The following is a 17,762-nucleotide window of genomic DNA, read 5'->3' on the forward strand; positions in this document are numbered from 1 at the left end:
TTTAATAAAGTAATATTTTTTAAATGTCTGTGATTCTTCTCATTTTTAATGCTTACAATGTTTATTAGGTTACAATCATAGTATATATAATGTTTTATACTTCTTTTCATACGCCATAGGCGCTTTCTATGTCATGACTTGCTGTCCAGTATTTCATCAAATGGACACCATATAATTTGATTAATTATTTCTCTTGAGTTGGAAATTCAGGCAGTCTACATTTTTCACCCGAATAAATAATGTTGAATTGAACACTTGGTGCACATATCTTTTCCTTTTTGAAGGACTGTCTACTTAAAATAAATGTAAAAGGAGTGGACTGCTGGGTTAAGAGATAAGATGATGATTATGGTTCTTGAAATTTTCTGAATGCTTTCCAAAAGGGTATGTAAGCCATTATCTGCAATGTTTGAATGTGAAAGCCTTGGGCTCTTATCTTTATCTTAAGTTTTTCTAATTTAGTAAGTGTATAATGTTATTAATGTTTATTTCAAATGTCTGACAATTAAAGTGGTAACCTTTCCATATTTATTTGCCAATTATAATTTTCTCTTTTGTGAATTATCTGCTCATGTTCTTTGTCCATCAAATCTTAATTGTATGAATCTATTTGTATGCATTCTCCACACAATAAAGAAACCAACCGATTTTCACTATTGTATATAAGTATTAAATATTTTCCCATGAATAAGTGTGCTTAATCTTTTCGGTCATGGAATGAAAATCTACCAAGAAGCCATATACATTTTTCTTCCTTTTTATAATCTTTCTAAAGCTGAAATAGCTTTGCTGCTTTTTAACATCTACTTTCACAGAAAATGTCGAAACTTCTGACCATTTAGTAGCCTCATGTAATACTCGACATCTTCTTAAATAACATTTCTCCTCTTCACTTGCCTAAGTCAATTTCCTACTAAGAAATCGCAAAGAAATATAAAAACTATTTCCAACTCTTACATGCACCAATGGAGGACAGGATTTAAAAGGGGCTAGAATTGAGATGATTACTAGGTTTAACTGTAAGTAAACCAGACAAATGTCTTTTTGGTTTTTTTAATTAATTTTTTTTGGCCACTCCATGCAGCATGCAGGATATTAGTTCCCCGACCAGGATTGAACCCATGCCCCCTGCAGTGGAGTGTGGAGTCTTAACCACTGGACCAACAGGGAGGTCCCACAAATGCCTTTTAAAATTTTTCAGAAAGTGGTATTTTGCAAAGGCTAAATCATACATCAAGCTGTGACCATGAGCTCACCTTTCCATTCAGTGTTCCATGGACCCGGTGCCATTGGCGGTTCATCTCTCCGAGATGCTCTGCAAACTCTGTTCTCTCATAGCGCTTACTTTCCACATCACAGGTGCTTAACTGAAGTACTGACTGGTTAACAAAGTCAACTATCCATTGTTTATAGTCCATTTCCATTCTAAACTCCTAAAATGAACAAAGAAAACAAAATTAAACCACCAAAGCCTGAATTGAAGCAGATGAACTGGACCTCTCCTTTGGTGCACTGTAGGGGGCGCCAGGCTCCCACCCAGTAATCAAGAGGCACCTGTCTGGAGCTATGTTCTACCCTCCCCCAACCCCACCACGCATCTGCTTTATTTGAGTGGAGAGTCTTTGGGGGAATTACACATTCCTGGGAACAGAGAGACTCACCGCTTTCAAACAGACTGAAAAGTCAAAGATGGTACCATGTATGGTAGTTGCATCATAGGAACCAAAATCAAGACCCGGAGTCTGACAAAGGATTCCTTTGAGAGGCTTCCCGAGAGCTCCACTGGAATTCAGAGCCATCCTGTGGGCTCATGGAAATGACAGGATGGGAAGTCTGAAGTTAAGACTCTCCCAGAAAACCCAGGACACCTTTAAGGAGCTCTGCCAGTTTAGGCAGCTTCTCTTCCTCTGCGGACCGTCTAGGCCTCCCCGTTTGGATGACTTTAAGTTCTAGAGCAATCCTAAACCCTCCCAGGGCCACGCATGTTTCTGTTAAGGCTGATACTTGTTGGGTTTATTCTGGCAAGTTCCAGCACCTCCATAGCAGACACCCAAGGGTAAAACTATGTGCTAGGTTACTAGGGCCTGTGAGAAAAATACACATAGGCCCTCTACAGATTGTGCTACTCACTGAAGTTAGGATGGGATAGGATATAAAAAGGAAATCCTTGCTAATACCATGCTTTGTGATTAAGCCATTCATCTTCTGCCTACCAGAGGCTACATCCATTAGCCTATGAGGTCTTGGAAAGCAATGACCGGAGTCTTCATTCATCTTTGTGTTCCTAGTGGCGAACACCTTGCCTGGCACACAATAAGTGTTTGTGCGTGGCTTGTTAAATGTTAGTTAAATCTACCTGAAATCAAATATCGTGGAGAAGGCCACATCCCTATCTATTTGTAGAAGGATATCAACTTTTCCTTACGTATTCTCTTATCCAAAGAACATTTACTTAACACCTATTGGATGCCAGGTGTTGGGCTAGGTGTGCTGTTTCAGGGAGGTAAAGGAGGAGTCCCTGCTCTCAAGAAGCTAAGTCAAGGTGGGGAGATAGGCAAGTAAGAAAATAATTATAATACCGGGTGACACGAACTATTGATAGCACCATGGAGACACCTAATCCTGGAAAGTAAACCGATCTGGCTGGGAGAGTCAGGGTAGATTTCCAAATGAGAAGATACTTGAACTGACTCTTGAAGGATGACTAAGAAGATTCCTACAGCTAAAAGCAGGACACTGGAATTCCAGGCCAAAGGTACAGCACGTACAAAAGCAAAAGCACGAGCAAGAGAGCGCCAGGGGCGGTGGAGGGACCGCAAAGGATTTGGTTCAGGCAGAGTCCAGGGTTTATGTGGGGAAATGAAGAGCCAGAGCCAGTTAAAAGCTTGGATTCTGTCCTGTGGTGATGGGCGCTACCAAAGGAAACTGGGCAGAATAAGAGCAAGTATACTAACTCCTCTCTCTAGAATCATCCACCATCCCATTCCCCACCCTTAGAATTAGTTTTTCTAAATAATATCCTCCATGCCTCTTTGTTCAGTATTTCCCTTCCAACTGACTTGCCTTCTTTATTTAATGAAAAGGCTTCTGGCTTTTTTGTATAATTACCTTGTACTTGTGAAGAAGATTTTTAACTTGAGATGCAGAACTCAGTGAATGCTCAGAGTCTTCATCTGCAGTTTGATGTTCCACATTGTTCATCCAGTTAATCATTTCTGCTATTGCTTTACGAGATGGCAATTTCTCCATCTGAAGCTGCAAAATCAAAATGATTTCCATTTAATTACCTGCAGTTAACAAAATGAATCAGGGCATCACTTAAGATAATATCTGGTTTGATAAAAGGTCTTGCCACATAATTATGCAGGTTATTCACAAAAACAAACCCAGCATTCAAGCTCAGAATAAGTGACCCCAAAACAATGACAATGACCTTTACATAAACTAACACAGTGGTGCAGATAAACTGGGAAATAAAGTAATTAAGCCTGATTTCTCTCTTAAGAAAGATCCCACTGGAGGAGAGTCCAGTAATTAAGACCTATATTCAGTGGTGCCAGAGAAAAGATAGGTGGTGTCAATGAAAATTACTGAGTCAGAGAAATGATTTTAAAAGAGTTGTGAGCTAACAAGTGAATGCTAATTCAAATGCTGGGTTTTTAACTACTTACCTGGTGAAGTTTTTCTTGGATGTCAGGAAGTTGAGTTATGAGCATTGTCCACTTTTGTTCAAACTGTGCTAAAGAAGCTCTCAGTGTTGCCGTATCAGCTTCTTTCAGGTGAAGAAGTTGGTTCCCAGTACTTAGAACTGCAGTTTTCAAGGAGGACTTTTCATCAAGTTCCTTTGAAAACTCCTAAAAGGAAACAGTTTCAAAGTTTAGAAACTTTTAAAATTTAAATGTGTCATGGAAGGACTTCCCTGGTGGCGCAGTGGTTAAGAATCCGCCTGCCAATGCAGGGGACATGGGTTCAAACCCTGGCCTGGGAAGATCCCACATGCCGCAGAGCAACTAAGCCCATGCACCGCAACTACTGAGCCTGCGCTCTAGAGCCCATGAGCCACAACTACTGAGCCCGCGTGCCACAACTACTGAAGCCCGTGCGCCTAGAGCCTGTGTTCCGCAACAAGAGAAACCACCGCAATGAGGAGCCCGCGCACCACAATGAAGAGTAGCCCCCGCTCACCGCAACTAGAGAAAGCCCACACCCAGCAACGAAGACCCAACACAGCCAAAAAAATAAATAAACAGATAAATATAAATAATAAATAAATAAGGCATGGAGTAAGAGTCAGAATAACTGGTTAGAGTCCAAAACTAAATAAATGAATTCAATTCAAATAGTAAATATTTATATGTGTATGTATGCATGTGTATATGTGCTCACATGTGAGCACGCGCGCGCGCACACACACACACACACACACACACACACACACACATTTTTCCTGCTAAGTGTCAGGCACTGTTCCAGGCATTTGATATATGGTGGGGAACAAAAGAGATGGAGTTCCTGCCCCTTGAGTGGCTTATAATCTAATGGATTAATATTTTTTAAAATAGACAAATCATCATTTCAACTATAAAAAGAAAATACGGAACACAGCACTACATTCATTTTTTTTTAAAGTTCATATTAAATGAACTAAACACAACAAATTTTTAACTAAAATATCTGAAATCTTTCCTGGTACTTACAGGTTTTTTCCCAGTATATTTAAAAAATATTTATATTTTAATAGCAAAGTGAGTAATCATAGCTACAAAATACGAAAAATGGAGAAAAGACTAAGGGAAAAGATGAAAAGGTCTCAAAGTATAATTTATATCACAAAATTAATACTTTCTTTTCTTCAAAAAAAACTCCTTAAAACAACAGAACAATAACATTTTAGTAGCAACATCAATTCTGTATATAACAATTTAAAACCATGTATTTATTAGCTAACATTTATGAATTAATAATCCTGTGAGGTTTTAGGGGGCAGGTAGGGGAGTTATTTTCTGCACTTGTAAAACATGCCCCATGTCAGGGCAAGTTTTAAATATATATATATTTTATAGTGTCAATTTAAAATATACTTTATCATTATTATAAGCATATAAATCAATAGTATAAACAAATAGTTCTAAGTTTGAAGAATGCAGCTGCTATTAGCCCAAGTTTTACCCCTTATCTACAAATGATTATGGAAACTATCACACCAACTCTCCTAATTTTCCCCCGATATTTTTTTCTAACCAACAATTACCTGAGCATATTGTATTACAACTTACAAAAAAATTGTTTATGTTGCTTCTGATTGTGTCCAAGTCCTGAGACACATTGAGGGACTGCTCTTTCCAGTAGTTCAGAGTTTGCTGAGAAGATTCCAACCACTTGGTTAACTGATCTGAATCTCTGTTATAACTAATAGGAGTAAAGTGGGAGAGAAAGGAAATTAGAAACGATTGCATCCCCCGTATATTTTCTTCTGTTTCACCATTTATTTTCTTGTGTTGACCAATCCTATTACTCAGAAAAATCATGATTTTTTAAAGAATTATACCCTGTTTAATCCCAGGTCCCAAATCTGATGCTCCTGTCATTTTCTACGACTCTATAATGACTAATCAAGAACAAAGAGGCATTTTAAAGTCTAAAATAGTCTTTTAAAAGTTTATTACAGCTATACAAAAGTAAACCCACAGGTAAGGACAGAAATTATTTTTATTCATCAAACGTCCTCTATAGATTTGTGTACAGTAAAAATATAATCAGCATTGGTATAAGTTGTATTGGCTGGATGCCAATATATTTATCTGATGGAATGAAAATATCCAAGCAAAATGCGGTCCCTCTTGTAACTTCTAAACTTCTCTAGGTTAAGACAGCCTCCCTAAGAGGTGGGAAAGAGAATGAGGTTAAGTGTTCTATGTTTTCTATCTTCTTCAAGGGTTTCAAGAATGAAGTAAGCGAAAGACAAATACCATATGATATCACTTATATGTGGAATCTAAAATATGATAAAAATGAACTTATTTACAATACAGAAACAGACTCACAGACATAGAAAACAAACTTATGGCCACCAAAGGGGAAAGGGATGGGGAGGGATAAATTAGGAGTTTGAGATTAACAAATACATACTACTATATATAAAATAGATAAACAACAAGGTCCTGCTATAAAGCACACAGAACTATATTCAGTATCCTATTAAACCACAATGGAAAAGAATATGAAAAAGAATATATGTATTATATATATGACTGAATATATATCACTGAACATGTATTATGAATCACTTTGCTATATACACCAGAAACTAACACAACATTGTAAATCAAGTATACTTCAACACAAAATAAAAAAAAATTTTTTTTAAAGATTTGATCAGTTAAAGCAAAAAAATTCTTTGAAGAACTCCAAAGACTTTTTCAAACTATTCCATTAGCTAAAATTATTTTTAAGATTTAAAAAAATTTGGGGGGCTTCCCTGGTGGCGCAGTGGTTGAGAGTCCGCCTGCCGATGCAGGGGACACGGGTTCGTGCCCCGGTCCGGGAAGATCCCACATGCCACGGAGCGGCTGGGCCCGTGAGCCGTGGCCGCTGGGCCTGCGCGTCCGGAGCCTGTGCTCCGCAATGGGAGAGGCCACAGCAGTGAGAGGCCCGCGTACCGAAAAAAAAAAAAAAAAAAATTTTGGAAAAGTGTAGGAAAGAGCAACATCATGGCATAAAGGTAACGTGTATAATTTTATAACATAATTCCTAGTTTCCACAGGAGTGATTACACATTATCCTGAGTCTTGCAAACTAGCATCAGAGACTTTCGTTCCCATTTAGCCTGGAAGAGGGACTCAACTGCTTTAGAATGTCAAAAACCGTACAACAGGGGGACAGCATGTAAAATCTGGTTGACTGCAGAATCCCTCTGAGGTCTTTTTCTGATGCCAATCAATCCCTAAGAAACCACACCTGAGCAGATGCTTGAGAAGCGTTTGCAGTCTGTGTAGTTCATGATCAATCTTTTTGTTTAGGGACAACCACTGCTCTTCCAGTTTTGCAATCTGGCCCTCTAGTTCAGGACAGCTCACGGAGACCACCAGCTGTTTGCCTTCATTCACAGTCTGGTAAAGCCGGGCATGCTTCTCATCGATGTTTCTTTTTATTTGCTAATAAAAATAAAGTCATAGAATGAATGATTTAAAAATTAAATCAGCCAGTCAATTCACAAATACTTCATGAAAAACCTACAGTAGAGGCTACTGAAGAAACAGTAACACTTTCCAAACCCTCAAGACTCTTGCAGTCTGGCTGAACAAACATGATAAATGGATTATTCATTATCTTCCACAATGAGAGTGTCCAATGCATTTCTACTGCACAGATTATACATGCAATATAAAATGAAAATTCACAGATTTAGATCTGATCGTTACTTCTTTCACCTAGAAACTAGGTGATGGTCTACAGGGCACACTGAGCTTGCAGAGAGGTTTTGTGTGACCTAAAGCTTATTCTGAAAATCAAAAAATTTTACATAGAAATCAAGATTTCCTGTGACTCGGGGAAAACAGGAAGCTCTAGCAAGCTCCTTTGGAAGAGGTTGTTCTCCTGGGTTCTCCTCCACCACTGTCCCCACCAGCCCTCCCACTGTCCACCCAGTCAGTGACCCTTATTTCCGTTCTCCTGCCTGGGCACCTGGAAGCATTTTACATTGCAGCCTAGGTATGAAGGGGATCAATAAGAAAACATTTCTTTATCATCTTTTAGACCCAAACAGTAGGGGGGAAAGCTCATTTTGAGAGTCTTCTGGATATCAGGATTCAGGAGGGAGAAAAGAAGAGGATTTTAGAAGAATAAATGAAAACAACACATTGCTAATTCAACTTCATGAAAAAAAAAAATTCTTCAGAACTGTGAATGCAATGACCCCCTGAAGAGAACTCTGTCTAAAGGCAATTATCTTCTGTAGTTGGGTTCAGCTAATGACACATATCCTGACTGTTACTTAAATTTAATCTTAAAAAATAAATTATGATCAAAACAGAACATTTGCTATTTTCCAATTAACTTAAGCTTTTTAAAAAATTAATTAAAAAGTCTACCTCCAATGCCCTTTCCACCACTCCTAGCTGCAACTCCTTCTGCCTGCCCAAGTCCACAGGCTAGAATAAAATGTCCAACATAAGTTTAAAAAAAAGGTTCTAATTTTCTAAGCCTTCAGTGTGAGACACTTCATCTTAAGAGCATCTCTGAAAAGTTTTTTTTTTTTTCAAAATATCTTTTGTTACAGTTACATGGAAATGCTATTGTTTCACGGGTTGCCCTCATATATGAGAAGTTTTAATTTTCCCATTTTATACACAGGAGTCAGACTGCACTGGTCACTCGGTCAATGAGGTGTCAACCGGCACTGGAACACGGCTTGTTCAACACCAGAGGCCATGCAACGGACTGACCCTACATTCCCGGCCCACAGACGTCCCCTGATCAAGATACACACAAACCTCTCCATGACGCAGAAGACGATAATGACCTAAGGAACGCTCTCAGTGAGATGGGTTTTACTAGATATCTGTCTTCTTTTAGTCTGGCAAATATATTTAAAAGTCTTAGAACAATTATTTTGATTTCAAAAATATCTCTAACTTAACAGAATCACAGGTTATAGTTTAAGGTATACAGCTACTCTTGGGGAAATAATCAGGCTTCTATCAGGTTGGCTAATATGAACTGTTTCTTAATATAATAAGGTTTAAAACCGATCTGTTTTCAGCTGCATTCTTTCAGCTGTTCAGGTGGTACCTTCTGCATCCCTAGGCTAACAAAGAATTGAAGAGCAGCTTCCCGCCCCCATAAGACTCAGCTTTATCTGAGTTCAACTCAATATGACAAGATGGCAAAGATATCCATGGCAGCTTTCAAGACACCTAGAGAGCATAACTACAGCATTCCAGCCTCTGAAAAATGTTCCTTACAGGAGCTTAAGTGCCTCCAAGGAATGGTGGGACCCTGCCAAGTATTCCATGCTTTCTTCTTCCATTCGGTCTGGTCTGGCAACAAACCTGCCTTTGAAGTTTTAAAGTTGATATATGATAGCAACTCTAGCTGCACAACTCAGATTCTGACCACATACATTCTAAAGTTAAAACTAAGTATTTTCAGTTTCTGCAGAAAATATTTAAACCTTGTTTTTATCTGTTGGTCATGTTCTTAATACCATTTGAAAACCATTTTATCTTTTCTATGGCATTGAAATTTGAGACATAGAGACTTTGATAATAACAATATCAAACATTACACAAGAAAAAATTTCAAGTTTGAAGTCTCTTTATAACGCTGGTGCCAGGTAACAGATTATTGTTTGTCTCATAGGCTACGTCCAGTCAGGGCTTCACTGTTGTCATAAAACTAAAAATATGTTCAGAGGCCCGTGGTTTACAAAGTTCTTCCCATACTTTAGCTCATGTCCACACCCACTGACATCCACCTCCAGAGACTGGTAGCACCAGCTTGATTACCTACATGCTACAGATAAAGACACTGAGGCTTAGGGACAGAAAGTTGACAAAGTGATAAGTGAGAGCCAGGACTCAAACCAAGGTCCCGACCCCACGTCAGACATGTGGTTATGTCAAGAACCCCGCAAGTAAATCTGCAGTTTCCCCAAATACGTCTCACTGTGAGTTGTGTGAGGAATGATATTTCATTTCAATTCAAATCATTCACCTTCAAAGTCAAGTAATTTAGTCAAAACACAATAAAAATACAAAGTGCTACAGACAATGACTTTGACGGCTTAAGTGGAAGCAAAATACCTGATAAAATGAAATCCTTTCCATTAATCTTTCCTCTGTCTCTTCCACCAAACTTACAGAGGGCAACGTAGATACAAGAATTTCCAGGTCCTTTTCAAGAGACGCATAGTTTTCATCAAATTCTTCCCATTTCTAAAGAATTAAGAACACATGATCAGCAGGGGGCTTTTTCTAGATTAGTTCCAGATAATGACAAAATTAATCCTAAAAACAAAAATGAACTCTGAGACCGTACAAAATTAAAGCACAGATTCCAGGGGTTTCTGAGATATAACCCACCCTAGTAAGAGCTCAGTGTCTGGTGGGAAACAACTCCACTTCCACTGCTTTGTGGAGAAGGTTTTAAAAAATCCAGTTGGTATTAGGGTTTTATGCTTGTCTCGTCAAATCGAGTAGGGAATGATAGGATTAAGTTAAAGTGATACTCTCAGCATGCACCTCTGTGGAGACCTCAGAGCCTTTCTCTTACTTGGAAAGGAAGGGGTTAACTTGTAAAGTCTTTTTCAACAGAAGCTTCTGTTAGGCTGCTCCCAACGCTCCCTGCTCCAATCCCCAGTCCTACGAACATTACCCAACAGACACGACCCAAACCATTACCCTACCGTGCTGCTTGAAGAAGCTGTTTGAGAAGTTATGGGCTTACGCTTCATCAGGGGACTAACTACTGCCTTAGCCTGAGTCTGCCTTGTCCTAGCTCTCTCCAGTTCCAGAGAAGCCCACCCCTAGGGTCTCAGCACTCTACAGAGCTGACTTAGGGACGTGAAATCTTACCTGCTGGAAAATTAACCACCTTAGTAATTCTCATAGCTAGTGAAACAGCGGGTGACATGGCTGTTAGGGGCACTCACTGGGTTCATGGAGTCTTTTTTTTATTTAACTTATTTATTAACTATTTGGCTGTGCCACAGGGCATGTGGGATCTTAGTTCCCTGACCAGGGAGTAAACCTGTGCCCCTGCAGTAGAAGCATGGAGTCTTAACCAGTGGACTGCCAGGGAAGTCCCTCATGGAGTCTTTTTTTTAAATACGATGAACCATTACTATAAATATCAACTTGACACACTAACTAGAGAATTAATTTTATTAGCATAAAATAATACCATAGCTTATTATCACATTAAAAAGTTGAATACTGGAACTTTCCTGGTGGTGCAGTGGTTAGGAATCTGCCTGCCAGTGCAGGGGACATGGGTTTGATGCCTTGTCTGGGAAGATCCCACATGCTGTGGGGCAACTAAGCCCGTGTGCCACAACTACTGAGCCTGCGCTCTAGAGCCTGTGAGCCACAACTACTGAGCCCACGTGCCACAACTACTGAAGCCTGTGAGCCTAGAGCCCGTGCTCCACAACAAGAGAAGCCACTGCGACGAGAAGCCCACGCACCGCAACGAAGAGTAGCCCCCGCTCGCCGCCAAACTAGAGAAAGCCCACGTGCAGCAACGAAGACTCCATGCAGTCAAAAAGAAAATAAATTAAAAAAAAAAAGTTGAATATTTCTTTGTTTTTTGTTTATTTCCTTTATGTGCTAACATCCACTGTGTTTAAGAAGTTAAAGGGAAAATAAACCTTAAAATTGAGAAAGAGCTTTACGTAAGCTTAATGTTTTTCTTTGACTCGGGACAGGACTGTCATGAATCTACTTCAGCAACAGAACATCTGGGCTTGCCCTCTTCGGGATGCACCATTTCTGAACCGCTGACTATTTCATCAGATGATCTCATTCAAGATCTCAAAGTGCTTTCCATTCTGTTTATTTGTACACAAACCTGGAAGGTAGAAAGATGCTATGCCATCCCTAACCAACATATAAGAAATCTCAGCTAATATTTCTTTCCGGGAGTAGCAGTCAGAGCTGGAACAGGATTCCACATTCCTCACTGCTGGTTCCCACTTAACTATTGCTTAATAATAACCAGATACTTGTTTTCAAAACTAGAGGTGATGGCTGAAAATCCAGAATTCCCGGCTTAAGTACAAAATTTATGAAAGCCACATACCTGCAATAAACTTTGCAGCTTTATTCCACACTGGTGTGACTTTTCTTCTAGTAATTTAACTTCCTTTACTTGTTCTGCCCACACTGTCTCTTTCTTTTGCAATAAAGAAGGAAGCATTTTGTTGGAGTATGTTTGGATCAACAGCATGTCAGCAACAAGCTTCCGGAAAAAAAGCTGTGAAGTGAGGAAGATTTTAATATTTATTTATTTTTACATTGTGAAAAATCTTAAAATTCATTACTTCAACATGTTCTAGTGTCATTTACTTTTTAATCCAAAATCCCAGGACAGCCATGTAGAGTCAAACACACCAGAAAACAAAATAAAAATTGCCTATGTGTCCATAGTCTTTGAGTACGAATGGAATTTTAACAAATCACAAAGAAAAATTACCCTAGGTAATATTTTCCACAAAATAGTCCAAATTAAAGGGCAAACATTATTAATTAGTCAATTTAAATTTCCAGTGAGATCTTCCTATGTCAGTTATTCCAAGTTTTAAGCAACTTTACAAAAAGTGGTAAAGCCACTGATGTGGCTAATTAGTTTCAAGATGATGAATTGGATGGATAGTTGTGTGAGCCCAAGAAACTCACATATTCAAGAGCCAGAGGTTCCTGAACTCTGGTTCTAACTTCTACACAATAAAATAGTTAACTAAAGGGTCAGACCACTGATGCGGTCTATTGGGATTCTGGTTGGTGAAAGCTCCCAGAATAGCACTTTAAGGCCTTTAAAGAGGAAGGCTTTCCTTCCCATGGCTCTCTATTTATAGTCGGCTGCCCCCTCTAGTTGTTTGGGGGGGGGCCTCTTATTAGGTGAATCCCTTCTCTTGTTCCTTGAAAAGGATACATACAAGCGTTTATAAAAGCATCTATCATAAGGTCTGACACATTGTATATATCAGTTAATATATTTTCTCCTCTTCCCCGCCATCCTTTATACAATATTTACCTCTGAATTTTTCTTAGACTAAGGTCTACTTAATCTAAAGCCTAGACTTCAGCTTATTGAAGGCAGGAACCCTGTCTTATACATTTTTGTTATCAGCACTTAATTACTGCATATCTCTTGTTGATGATCATGAGGTTTTGTTTAATGAAATGAATGGAAAACAAAAGGATTTATTGTAGCATTACGCTAGACATACATTTACGTAATTTAAATATTTCTTTTGATTTCGGTTCTCAGTAAAACCTCTCCTAACCCCCAAATTCAATTCCCTCTATTAAATGTTCTTAAAGTGTGTATGCCAAGTTTAATTTTAAATTTGTTTGAATGGCTCCTTGACAAATATGTCTTCTCAATCAACTGAAAGCTCCATAAGTATTAGGAACTATGTCTGTTTTCACTCACAATCATATTCTTACGAGTTTAGCAGGGTTCCTGGTACACAGGGAGCACTGTGATAGATGTTTGTTAAAAGAATGAAGGAATGATGTAAATTTCACCAGGGAAGAAAACGGATGCTCTTAGTTCACACTCAGAAAAACTTAAAGTCTATGAAAAGGTGATCTGACCCACGTGTCTTACCTTGTGATTTTGTATTTGAGCCTGTAAGGCAACTTTACTTTTGGTTTGTTGTAAGTGGTCATGAGCAAGATTTTCCTTTCCGATATTCACCAGTTCTACCATGCCTTGCAACAAAGCATCTTGCTGGCTCTCAGTGATGAAAGGGCTGCTGAGTTTTGTGTACCTGGCTCTCAGGATTCCCCACATTCTGTCAAGTACATCCTGAAAAGAAAGAGCAGGTGTGCACAGACTTTTCCATCCAACCATGAAAATAACCCAAATGAAGAACATATCTAAATTCCCTTGGTAGAAGAAAAAAGTCTTACTCTTTACAATCATAGTAATTCACGGAGAGTAAATTATAAGAGTAATACTCTTTATAATTCATAGTTCTGTGCTCTGCTCAGACATACCTCTAATTTGTAAACCTCCTGGAGTAGAACAGAAGGTAAATGAAGCCTTTCCCCTTCGTCTCTTAGCTTTGCCACTCGGCTCTCAGAGTTCTGCAGCTCCACTGTGTATGCATCTGCTTTCTAAAGCGAGAGACAATACAAAAAAGGAAAACCGTTTAATAAGGCGTCTACATATTCATTTTAAAAGAATTGAACATGTTGTCTTTCTCCAGAGCTGGAATCTGGATGGTCCCTGTGGGAACAACATCCTTATAGCCGTGGAAGAGGGCCAAAGTCGAGTTATTCCCTGGAAGCCTCCCCAGTCTCCCTGTGATGAAACATCCAGGTCAGGCTCAAGGAGCAGACTCTTCCACGGGTCAGAAAGAAGGGAGCATGTACATTTGTTCGCAGACTGGCCAGTTCCTTCGTGGCATCACACTCTTCTTTGTGTCTGTGGTTAAAGAGCAACCTGTTTAATGGGTTTGATTTGATATTTGGTGCTTAACCCATAGCAGACTGTGTGTGCGGTGGAGGGTGCAGACTTAGAAAGCTAATCATTTAGAGGCAACAGGAGAGGAGGAGATGGTCTCTTCAGACCTCAGAGAAAGGGATCTGAAAGACGTGTTCGTGTGTCTGTCTCCCTCTGCCCCTGCCGAGGCTGGAGGGAAAGGGCTCCCCACGATCTAAGACTGTTACTGTGGCAGAAACCTCTGGCTTATGCAAATAAATGGGGCTAAGGCCCTTGTGTTGTACCGAAAAAAAAAAAAAAAGAATTAAACAGTATAGAAAAGAATTAAGGGAAAAGTGAAAGTCCCACTTCTCTATCCTCTCCATTCTCCCCAAAGATCCACAGTTGACAGTTTGTTCCTAATGTGTTCAAAGCATGTACTGAGTAGAGGTATAGTGCACATCCTGAAACACAATAGATTGCACACCTCATTGTGTTCTGCAATTTGCATTCCTCCCTTACAAGCTCCTCAGCATCTCTTCACATCAGTACAAACGTATCTGGAGCCTTTTAAACAGACATATAATATGCCATCGTAAGGCTGCTCACTGCTTCAGCAACAGTCTGCTCTTAACGGACTTTTGGGCTATTTAGAGTCTTTAATGCAAGCAGTGCAGCTAGGTCCATCCTTGAATATTCATGAATATATTTATCTTTATGCACTTGCCTTTTTCTTTAGGATAAGTGCAAGTCCAGTATCTAGAGAAGTGCCTGAACATAGTAGGTCCTCAATTAATACTTCCTGGATAAATGGAGTGAAAGGGCTGCTGTATGCAAGAGCATTTAGGCTTAAAGTTTTGATATGTAGCCAAATGATCCCTAGATGCTGGACTAATTGGCACTCCTACAAAGAGGGTGAGGGTTTCATTTCTCAATACCCTTCCCAACACTAAACAAACTTACATTTCGGGAAGTGATTCAGAAACACAGCTTATACACAAGACTCTCTGGTTCAAGGTTAAGTCAGTTTGAATTATTTTGACTTGATTACCTGAAGCTGTTCATCAATACTCTGGCCACTAATTTCATTCAGAGATTGTTGTAAAGATGTTTTATTCTTAATAAGTTGATCATATAATCGCTTTATTTCATTCTGTATAAAAAGATAAATGCAGGAAACAGTGAGAATCTCACTTAGGCCTTCAGTACCTTTTTAAAGATTCAGTTGTCCTTCAGTTTCTGTGCTATAAGAAATTGCAAACATATGCCAAAATAGGAGGAACCCCTGCATTACCAACATCCATCCAGCTTTAACAATTACTGACTTGGGCCTGGTCGTCTCTCTTCTGCACCCTCCCCTGAGCTTTCTTTTTTTGTTTTTTTTTAAAAATTAATTAATTATTTTATTTATGGCTTGTTGGGTCTTCGTTTCTGTGCAAGGGCTTTCTCTAGTTGTGGCAAGTGGGGGCCACTCTTCATCGCAGTGCGTGGGCTTCTCACTATCGAGGCCTCTCTTGTTGCGGAGCACAGGCTCCAGACGTGCAGACTCAGTAGTTGTGGCTCACGGGCCTAGTTGCTCCGCAGCATGTGGGATCCTCCCAGACCAGGGCTCAAACCCGTGTCCCCTGCATTAACAGGCAGATTCTCAACCACTGCGCCACCAGGGAAGCCCGTCTCCTGAGCTTTCTTGACTGTACCTAACCTTCCTTCCCTCAGATTATTTGGAAGTAAATCCCAGATACCATATTATTTCACTAGTATATGTTTTCAGTATGTATTTCCTAAAAGATAAAGATTCCTCCCTTTAAAAATACTACAAATCGGGCTTCCCTGGTAGCACAGTGGTTGCGAATCCGCCTGCCAATGCAGGGGATACGGGTTCGTGCCCCGATCCGGGAAGATCCCACATGCCGCGGAGCAGCTGGGCCCGTGAGCCAATGGCCGCTGAACCTGTGCGTCCGGAGCCTGTGCTCCGCAGTGGGAGAGGCCACAGCGGTGAGAGGCCCACGTACCACACACACACACACACAAATACTACAAATCAATAATAATTCCTTAGTATTATTAACTATCGAGGCAGGGTTCACATTTCTCTAATTGCCTATACTTTTTCCTTTTGGCTTGTTGGAACCGGGATCTAAATGAGGTCCAATAGGCTGTAATGGATTAACAAGTGTCTTAAGTCCCTTGTCATCTGCAGCCCCCCTGCCCATCTCTCTCCTTTTTTGGTTTTTTGGATTTTTTGGTGTTGGGGTGGCGGGCTGGTTGTGGAGAAAAGCGCATACACACACATTCTATACAGCTTGCCACTGCCTGGGCCTGGCTGACTGCGTTCCCTTGGTGCCGCTCAACATGTTCCTCCCTTGTGTCTATTTCACTTGGATCCTAGAGGCTTGATCAGATTCAGGTTTGATTTTATGGGCAAGACTCTTTCCTAAGTGATGTTCTGTTTCTTTTCTCTCTCATTAGATAGTTTTTAGTAGCTTCCTAACTAGTCCACCTGCCTCAAGTCTCTGCTCTAATCCCCATTAGACAACTGCCAGATGGATCTGCCGGAAATGTACGTGGACTGTCATTCCTTTGCTCAAAAACTGTAATGGCTCCCCTTACCTAGAAATCCTGCCAGGTGACGCTCTTTAAGTGGCTGAATGTAACACAGGAAAGAAACATTACTTTAGCTCAACCTAACAAATTCATACCCGAGAGTTTGGAAAGGACCTCACTTTCAAATGGTCTCCCACCATGAGCAGCTGAACTAACTTAAAGACCTTCATAGAAAGAGTGTCATCGCTGTCCTTAGCAATTCCCACTCATGAATGCTGCCAGGAATAGGAATGAATGGAAATTAGAGGTCCATGCTACGACCTAAAACAGTGTCAAAGCAGCCAAGTGCACAGACCCATACCTGATAACTGCGGTTATAGTCGAGGCCAGCTTTCAGGGACTTGCTCCTAGAGGCAGTTGTAGCCTGGATGTGCTCCAGGTAGATTTGGAGGTTATCAAAACAGTCAAGGAACAGGCTGGCGTTCTTGCCAGGCCAAGTCATGGCTTTTGAAATATCATTCTTCTTGTCACTCATAGCTAAGCAAAGTTTTTTCAACTCAAGAGCCAGAGCCTGCAAAGTGGAGAGGAAGAAAGCCACTGTGAACAAGGCCTGACCTTGAGAGGTTTCAGCTCTAGTTAACTAGTGGGCTGCCTGTGGTAATGGCCAACACATGGGCTTGATGGACGCTTCCCTACCTCGTAGTGCACCTGCTGGGCACCGACATCCCCTCTCAGGAGCCAAGGGGTCTGCAGCATCTCCTCCACACTGCCCAGGCACTGACTGAGGGTCAGAAAGAGTTCAAGTAATTTCTTATCCAAATTTGCATATGTTTCTTCTGACACGTTTTCCTAAATCGAGAGGAGAAAAGGAAAAATAAAAATCACTAAGATTCCTCGCCTTCCTAAGCCTACATTTTCCCTGGTTTCCATTACAGTTTACAATTTATGTTATGCTTTTTTTTTTTTATGATTAGTCATTTCAAATGCATTGTGAACTAGGTAGCAGAATAAATAAATAAAGTTAAGATGTTAACTCTGAGAGAAACAAGTTTAAGAAACTCAGTGTT

At 40.1% G+C, this 17,762-nt stretch overlaps 1 protein-coding gene across 10 annotated transcripts in view; it reads right to left on the reverse strand.

Moving 5' to 3' along the window:
- The window catches only part of SYNE2 (spectrin repeat containing nuclear envelope protein 2), a 331,838-nt gene that overhangs the window by 72,669 nt on the left and 241,407 nt on the right, over window positions 1-17,762 (reverse strand). For all 10 annotated transcript variants that reach the window (XR_012329953.1, XM_019922908.3, XM_019922901.3 and 7 more), the window contains 12 exons: window positions 17,392-17,544; window positions 17,057-17,266; window positions 15,203-15,304; window positions 13,725-13,844; window positions 13,333-13,533; window positions 11,800-11,973; window positions 9,804-9,935; window positions 6,958-7,154; window positions 5,277-5,409; window positions 3,672-3,854; window positions 3,109-3,255; window positions 1,257-1,433 (listed from right to left, as the gene is read on the reverse strand). Coding sequence is in view for 9 of the 10 variants with exons in the window: in XM_019922908.3 (XP_019778467.2) it covers window positions 1,257-1,433; window positions 3,109-3,255; window positions 3,672-3,854; window positions 5,277-5,409; window positions 6,958-7,154; window positions 9,804-9,935; window positions 11,800-11,973; window positions 13,333-13,533; window positions 13,725-13,844; window positions 15,203-15,304; window positions 17,057-17,266; window positions 17,392-17,544 (1,929 nt within the window). In the remaining variant the exon portion in view is untranslated. The remainder of the gene's footprint in view (window positions 1-1,256; window positions 1,434-3,108; window positions 3,256-3,671; window positions 3,855-5,276; window positions 5,410-6,957; window positions 7,155-9,803; window positions 9,936-11,799; window positions 11,974-13,332; window positions 13,534-13,724; window positions 13,845-15,202; window positions 15,305-17,056; window positions 17,267-17,391; window positions 17,545-17,762) is intronic.

The sequence above is a fragment of the Tursiops truncatus genome, chromosome 2 (assembly GCF_011762595.2).
Source record: "Tursiops truncatus isolate mTurTru1 chromosome 2, mTurTru1.mat.Y, whole genome shotgun sequence".
NCBI lineage: Eukaryota > Metazoa > Chordata > Mammalia > Artiodactyla > Delphinidae > Tursiops > Tursiops truncatus.